Consider the following 7,458-nt stretch of genomic DNA (forward strand, 5'->3'; position numbering starts at 1 on the left):
TCACACCAGAACAAAGCGTGCCTATGTGTGAACTCATTATGAACACGTTTCAATCCTTTTATTAGACGACTTCTTAAAGCTTGGTAAATAGTTTTGGTGGACTGTACTGCGCAGACCTTTTAACTTGCTGATTATCGCCTTGTACGATACATATTTTAGCCAGAGGGTAGTGCTGCTGATCCAGTAATGATGCAAATCATTTACACAGGGCAAATGAGGCCTTCATTTCATTGGACTTTATTTATCCAAATAAAAATGGCATCCTAATCCATGTAATACAATGTGCTGACATGATTTCCCAATATAACCCAAATTAAATCAAAACTAATATATAATCGTCAAAATTAAATAAAAATGAAAGAGTTCCACTGGTAAAATTACAAAAACATATATTAAATACTGTATTTCAACATTTTTTTTGTGTGTGGTGAATAATTCATATTTAAGATGTATTACAGGTAGTGCACGTTCATACATTTGAAGATGTATACATCTAAATGCAAATATATATATACTGAACAAAATGTATTTCGTTAACTTAATCATTATACAATACAATACATGTTGATTTATATAGCGCTGTCACAACAGCGGCATCTGTAACAAAGCGCTTAACAAAACAGTTAACCTAAAGTAAAATAATAAACACAACACATAACATAAAACACGGACAGTCGTGCGGTCTATATAAATCAGCATGTATTGTATTGTATTGTAAACAGCTCCTGTAAGAACAGGGGCCCCGCAGGGTCAACCTCTACCTCCCGAGTATGGCCCACCCCCGAACAAAGGCCCGCATCCAGGCTTCCTTCCGCCACATCTACCTGGAGACGGGCCCATGCCAATGCAAATGCCCCCGCCAACTCAAGGTGACTCGCAATATCTAATGGACCACTGTTTCCACACCACCCACCAATGTGTTTGTCCTTGAAAATGCACACGATCTTGATTTAACATCAACTAGTTTAGTCATGCATTTTCCTATTTGCTTTCTTCTTTCCCATGAAGCTGGCATCTATCTACCCACCGCCGCCGCCCGGCCACTTCCCGCACCCCATTGGCCCCGTCGGCCCCGGCCCCTTCGTGCACATGGGCGGCTGCACTGCGACCACCGTCATGGCCCTGCCGGGCAGTGCCACCACGGTGACCGTGCTGCAGGGCGAGATGTTGCAGACGTCGCCGGTGCAGACGGCGTGTCCGCACTGCCAGCAGGCCATCGTCACACGCATCTCCCACGACGTGGGCCTCATGAACACCCTCTTCTGTCTCTTCTGCTTCTTCGTGGGGTGAGCAGCCAGCACTTGGTCTTTACATACTACAGATTCATCAGCATAAATTACAATTTGAAAATTATTTTGGGCCAAAGTACTCTTGAATGGAGAAAGGAGGTGGCCACATGCCCTCTAAAACCTAATTTCCTGTCGGATGACTATGTAGTAAAGTCGTCTCACTTTTTGAGATCAAACGAGTGATATAAATGAACTTCTGTAGGATATTTAAAAGATTGATATGCGCTTGTATTTTGAATTTCTATTCCAATGCCGTTCCTTTCAGGTGCGATTTGGGCTGCTGCTTGATCGACGACCTGAAGGATGTGACGCACACCTGCCCCTACTACACGTACAAACGTATATGCTAACCATCACGGACGTTTGCTCGCAGCGCTTACTCCCCCGCCCCCCTTTCCCTATCTCCACCTTTACGTTTGCAACACGTCACTCTCTTAATTTGTCTTTGTAAACCGAGTTCGTATATTGTCGATACCATTCACCCCTCATGTTCATGCAGAGGTTCGATGGGCAGCATTTTTGTTGCTCCCTCTTTTGTCAAAGTGAAGGCTTGTTACGATGTTATCTGTAGATGAATAAGTCATTTTGTTGGGAAGGCCTGCGAAACTGGTAAAAGTTCAGTTAGGTTGTCCCAAAGCATTGAAACGAGACGAGTCATTGGATAAATGCTGGTTTTTTCTCACCCATTGGATGCTCAGCGTCTCTGGGAGTCTTTGGACAGTGGGCGTTTATGGGCTCGCCCGGACGCTGAGCTTTTCTGCATGATGATTGGATGATCAGTCTGAGGCGGAATCTCATTATGATTGACAGCAAAATGAGCCAATCACCGATCTTTTGGTGGAGGCGTGCGTGGGAGCATTCTTCAATTCTCATTCTGTTCTGAGTTGAACTGGAGTCTTTTAAGAATCTTAGCGACACTCTCTTTGTTGAAAACGACGAGCGACAGATTCATATTTTATTTCTGGTGTGTTTTATTGGAGTTGCTTGTGTTCGCAGACTGACTTATATCACCACAGTTAAGACCCTGGAAAAGACACCTTGTTGGTATGACAGGGTCACAGATTATTTTCTTGAAAAGGAACGCAGAGTAGAATTCACGTGTAAATAAACAGACAGACACATTTTATGTAGTCCGAAATTGAGCTTCCCCTTCTTGACAGACCAGCATTCGCCACTGATTTAAGCCATGGTTGCATATTTCGTTTTTCTGAAGTTTGCTTTGAACACAGCAGTCAGGCTATGTTGATTCTGTTGGTCCTTCTTGCGCCGAAGTCTCTCTATGGTTTTGTGTAGACATCGTTTCGGATGACTACACTTGGTTCGAGGCACTCACAACACTGGAGAAGTTTTATTTTCAGTGCGGTCGCTACGACTGCACCGCTGAACTGATGTGCGTCAGCGCACCGTCACTGTCAGACGAACACAGAGAAGCTCCACCCCCTTTATTTTTATGGACACAGAACACGGTAACCTTCCACGCAAAATAGTTCCAAACAAGGAACAATCGCGTCAGTGGCATACACCGTAATCAACAGGCTACCTGCTCTTTATTCACCAGAGGCTCATCAATCTAGTCTCTTATTTCTCTCCCGAAACAGTGTCTTCTCCCGCTTGGTGTACCTTAGCCTTCTCCGCTACGTACAATTTCTGTACATAGCTTGAAATGGAGGCTCTCGTTGGCAATCCGTAGTGGAGTCGTTAGGCGCAATGCGAATGATTTCAGCTTGAGTCTAGCTGTGGACAATGTTGACAGGCTTGCATGCGGTAGCCATACATTTAGCTATGGCCTCAGCAAATGTGTTCTTCGTCGTGTTATCCATTTCCTTCGTTTTGAAATGATCCATAGCTGTCTGTCTTAGACGAGGGGGTGGAGTACTCACATCAGCTGTGTGCTTGGCCATTAAGTGGTATTTCAGACTCTACGTGCTCCGATGATAGCTCAGTTTACGACTGCAAACCATACAGGTAACTTTGGTCCTGTCAGTGGAACAATCTGTCAACTTTTTAAAAGTAAAATTTCCATTCATAAACTCTTACGTGTGAACGCTCCACTGGCGTAGAGTCGGTGCAGCGTCGGAGTAAATCTTGCCGTGTGAACAGGGCTTTAGTCACGTTAAAATTCATTTAAATTCATGCCGATAATAACGCGCTAAACTGGCAGCTCTAGTTTAAATGTTTGTAATATGTGCATGTATTAACGTGTTCGTTTTGTTTTCTCTTTACTGAGAATTGTATGCTGACTTGTTCAAGAAAGATTGTTTAAAATTAAAAAAAAAAAAAGACTGAAGTAAAATCTGGACGAAGTGGGTGTGTGAGAACTCCCAACACCTAATCAGCGCAGAGCGCAGGCGAGGAAGCATCCTCGATCGGTCTATTGAAGTTGCACTCACGCTGCACATGCAATGAGCGTGCATTCAAAGAGATACGCGTGCGTGTGCGCGTGCACGCTCGGGCAGACACACGTGCACGCGGGGACGCCCTGAATATGTTCATACCCAAACACAAACACAAAGTGTACTGCTATCTGAGTAAAACACCTCTTGTCAAATCTTCTTTCTCGCATACATGCGCGCGCACAGACTCATCACTTACTCATGCTCACATGCACGTCACTGAGTTGGCCACTCACCCCTTCTTTCGCACACGCTCAGAGAAGGATAAGAGGAGGCTTTGCCGACCCTTTGGTCAAACTGCTTCAAACGCTTTGTTTGAAGCAGTTTGAGATGAAAGAGAATCAAAGTGTCCTTTCACCAGTGGATCAGAGACGCCATGCTCAAAATGCGCACAGGTCGGCGACAAGGCGAGTTTCAAAGTCAACAAGAAGCTGTAGCATCCATTGACAAAAATAAGAGATCGGTTCACTTCTCCTGTCCCATGGAAATCCATTTCAATTCCAAGCGGCGACTCTCAGTTCCAAATACGCTCCTCTATCCTCATGCTCAACTTCAGCCGCATACATTCATCAATAACAATTCATTTGCAATATCTTGAATAAATAATCATGAAAAGACAAAAAATGAAAAGAAAAAAAATAATAGTTGTATTGCGTCATTTCTGGTCGATCTGACCGACTTGCGTGCGCTGCGCGCGTATTCAGCCCTCTTTACAACTCGGCTGGCCAAGATGGCGGATGCACAAGTATGTTCGAGAAAACGGCCCGGGTATTGCAAACGACTTTTTACGTTTTAGCCAACACACAAGCCCAATTTTATTTAATATACATTCGCATGCGGTTCTAAGAACGCGCTGGTGGTGGTTTTTAGAAGTGTAGTAGATATTTTAGATGAGGAATCTGTTGGAACTCCGCTTACCCTCGTGTGACGCTACGCTAGCAGTCGGAATGCTAATGCGGTTAGCTTAGCCACCTTCACGTTCTCCGTAGCTCGTCTTAAAATCACTTTTGTCGTTGTTCTTGGTCGTGCTGTGAACGCGTACTTTTGTCCTTGTGCAGACAGAGAGGGCTTATCAGAAGCAACCGACCATTTTCCAAAAGAAGCAGCGTGTTCTGGCCGCCCATGGAGGCACGCAGAGCAAAGGAAAGCTCCCCCGTTACCACAAGAGTGTCGGGCTGGGCTTCAAAACCCCAATAGAGGTCCATTTTCAAGTCCTGTTCAAGTCTTAATTGAATCTGCAAGTGATGTTTCTATCGCGATGGTCTTCCTAGCCTGCAGGGTTTTGGCGACGATGCCTTTTGGCAGAGCTGATGCGATTTGATGCCATCTAAAATGGCGCATTTCGTTTAATTAACAGTGCCTAATATGCTTGTTGTTTTGTCCCCTCAGGCTATTAAAGGCACTTACGTGGACAAGAAATGCCCTTTTACGGGAAACGTCTCCATCCGTGGCCGTATCCTCTCTGGTCAGTATATTAAAGGCTATCCAGTGATGCTTGTGAATTGAATTCGGTTCATGCTTGTAACACGAAGCACTCATTACGGCACCATTGTATGACGTGAACTGTTGCTGCCCTTCGAACGATGTTCATCTCACGATGGTCTTCCGAGCCTGTGGGGCTCTGAGGACAAAACAGAACGACAATTCTGATGAAGTGTTGGGACAGGGCTTCCATAGTGGTTTTTCCGCACTTCTAGGAGCCACTGTACACGATTTTTTTAACACCCCCCACCCCTCAAGATGGCGCCCGGGTAGGCAGCCTCTGGCAAGTGCTCTTCAAGTACCTTGCTTTTTTGTTGTTTTTGTTTTGTCACGTTTGTTGTTTCGTCGTGAGGACCTGATGTGGACTGTTTTCAGTGTTTTTTGGCCACGACATTCGTCAAAGGAGACGAATCTGCTTGGTGGTTGCGCCTTCTCGGCAGCACAGATTTTGATTGGGAAGAATGTCGGCGCCATTGACTGTCGGTGCTGGACAGCCCCGGGGTGCTTGTGTTTTCTGTGCCTGTAATGGGCAGCATTTTCACAGTCCCGTTTTGTTCAGTGGAGATATCGGCGCTGTTGTGCGGCTCGATGGATGGCTGCTGAAGTTGAGCATGAATGAGGAGAGAGGAGCGTCGGCGCAGAGCGCCGACGCGTATTTGGAACTGAGAGTCGCCGCTTGGAATTGAAATGGATTTCCATGGGACAGGAGAAGTGAACCGATCTCTTTTTTTCGTCAATGGATGCTACAGCTTCTTGTTGACTTTGAAACTTGCCTTGTCGCCGACCTGTGCGCATTTTGAGCATGGCGTCTGATCCACTGTTGAAAGGACACTTTGATTCTCTTTCATCTCAAACTGCTTCAAACAAAGCGTATGAGGGAAAAGTGGATAGGACCGCACGACTGTCCGTTTTTTATGTTATGTGTCGTTTATTATTCCACTTTACGTTAACTGTTTTGTTAAGCGCTTTGTTACAGCTGCACTCGGAAGAGGGAGCACATAACTCCTACTCTGGCAGCCCTTCGCTGGCTCCCCATACATTTTCGAGTTATTTTCAAGGTCCTCTGATTTGTTTTCAAATCTCTAAATGACCTCGCGCCACCTTACCTCTCTGAGCTCATCCGCCCCTACACACCTGCCCGTCGCCTCAGGTCTGCGGACCAGACATTATTAGAAGTACCAAGAACTAAACTGAGGCTCAGAGGGGATGGAGCCTTTTCTGTTGCTGGTCCCGCTCTCTGAGGTCACCTCCCACTGAGCATTCGGCAAGCCTCCTCGCTGCCCGTCTTTAAAACCCGCCTCAAAACTCACTTGTGTTCTTTGGCATTTGACTCGGCATGACTTAAGATTTGTTCTTGGTTTTGCTGTTCGGTGCTTTCTACCATCTTTGATACCGATTTGCTTGACTGTTGTACATGTTAATTGCTCCATGTACAGCACTTTGTATGCAGCGATGGCTGTTTGAGAGTGCTCTCTAAATACAGTTGAGTTGAGCTGCCGCTGTTGTGAAAGCGCGATAAAAATCAGCACGGATTGTATTGTACTGTTGACATTTTTTTGTGTCGTGCAGGCGTGGTGGCAAAAAATAAAATGCAGAGGACCATCGTCGTCAGACGGGACTACCTGCATTTTGTCAGCAAATACAACCGCTTTGAGAAGCGGCACAAAAATCTGTCTGCCCATCTTTCGCCGTGTTTCAGGTACCTTCAACCCAGTCTTGGATTTCCCCAGCTCAATTTTTACCTCTGCGCGTGATGTTTTTCTCACGATGGTCTTCCAAGTTAAACTCTGACGACATCGCCTTACGGCATTGCTGATGCAGCCTTAATTCTTCAACAATGAGAGGTTCTGTTACTTATTTTTTTGCTCCACGTTTTTTGTTCTTCCCCTTCTCTAATGCAGGGATGTCTCGATCGGAGACATCGTGACGGTCGGGGAGTGCCGACCGCTGAGCAAGACCGTGAGGTTCAACGTCCTCAAGGTGACAACGGCGGCTGGTCACAAGAAGCAGTTCCGGAAGTTCTAAGACTGGCGGGAGAAATGTCACCTGAAAATAAACTGTTTGAATATGATCTTTGTTTTGTGTTTTATTCTTTGAAATGCACGGCTGACATCCTACCAATTTGGCAAGGTATGATGGGCTAAAGTATGCGGGTTAGTCACAACATTGGGTACATCGACACAATCGAATGAAAGATGCCCTGTACCAAAGACTTGTAGGAAGGTGAGCAATGTCCGGGAACTGGTGTAAGAGCAGAACGAGGAGGAGAGCCCAGCCACTGGGAGCGGAGCCTG

At 45.7% G+C, this 7,458-nt stretch overlaps 2 protein-coding genes across 2 annotated transcripts; both read left to right on the forward strand.

Annotated features, from left to right (window-relative positions):
* Positions 1-727: 727 nt before the first annotated feature.
* Positions 728-1,639, forward strand: LOC109515006 (cell death-inducing p53-target protein 1-like). Its single transcript, XM_019868536.1, has 3 exons — positions 728-869; positions 1,009-1,286; positions 1,555-1,639. Exons 1-3 carry the CDS (start codon positions 771-773, stop codon positions 1,637-1,639), a joined length of 462 nt encoding a protein of 153 aa, XP_019724095.1. The 5' UTR covers positions 728-770.
* A 2,705-nt stretch (positions 1,640-4,344) lies between these two features.
* On the forward strand, positions 4,345-7,235 carry LOC109514992 (40S ribosomal protein S11-like). Its single transcript, XM_019868498.1, has 5 exons — positions 4,345-4,427; positions 4,741-4,881; positions 5,072-5,147; positions 6,734-6,863; positions 7,066-7,235. The coding sequence occupies exons 1-5, from the start codon at positions 4,413-4,415 to the stop codon at positions 7,187-7,189; spliced, it is 486 nt and encodes a 161-aa protein (XP_019724057.1). The 5' UTR covers positions 4,345-4,412; the 3' UTR covers positions 7,190-7,235.
* The last annotated feature ends 223 nt before the right edge of the window (positions 7,236-7,458 follow it).

The sequence above is a fragment of the Hippocampus comes genome, unplaced genomic scaffold, assembly GCF_001891065.2.
Source record: "Hippocampus comes isolate QL1 unplaced genomic scaffold, H_comes_QL1_v1.1 scaffold98, whole genome shotgun sequence".
Lineage (NCBI taxonomy): Eukaryota > Metazoa > Chordata > Actinopteri > Syngnathiformes > Syngnathidae > Hippocampus > Hippocampus comes.

Bases quoted from the DNA above. Each gene is read 5' to 3' on its own strand.
- LOC109515006 (XM_019868536.1), top strand. From the start codon at position 771: ATGGCCCACCCCCGAACAAAGGCCCGCATCCAGGCTTCCTTCCGCCAC. The intron at 870-1,008 runs GTGACTCGCAAT...TTTCCCATGAAG, and splicing joins AATGCCCCCGCCAACTCAAG to CTGGCATCTATCTACCCACC. The intron at 1,287-1,554 runs GTGAGCAGCCAG...CGTTCCTTTCAG, and splicing joins CTCTTCTGCTTCTTCGTGGG to GTGCGATTTGGGCTGCTGCT.
- LOC109514992 (XM_019868498.1), top strand. The intron at 4,882-5,071 runs GTCCATTTTCAA...TTGTCCCCTCAG, and splicing joins GCTTCAAAACCCCAATAGAG to GCTATTAAAGGCACTTACGT. The intron at 6,864-7,065 runs GTACCTTCAACC...TCTCTAATGCAG, and splicing joins CATCTTTCGCCGTGTTTCAG to GGATGTCTCGATCGGAGACA.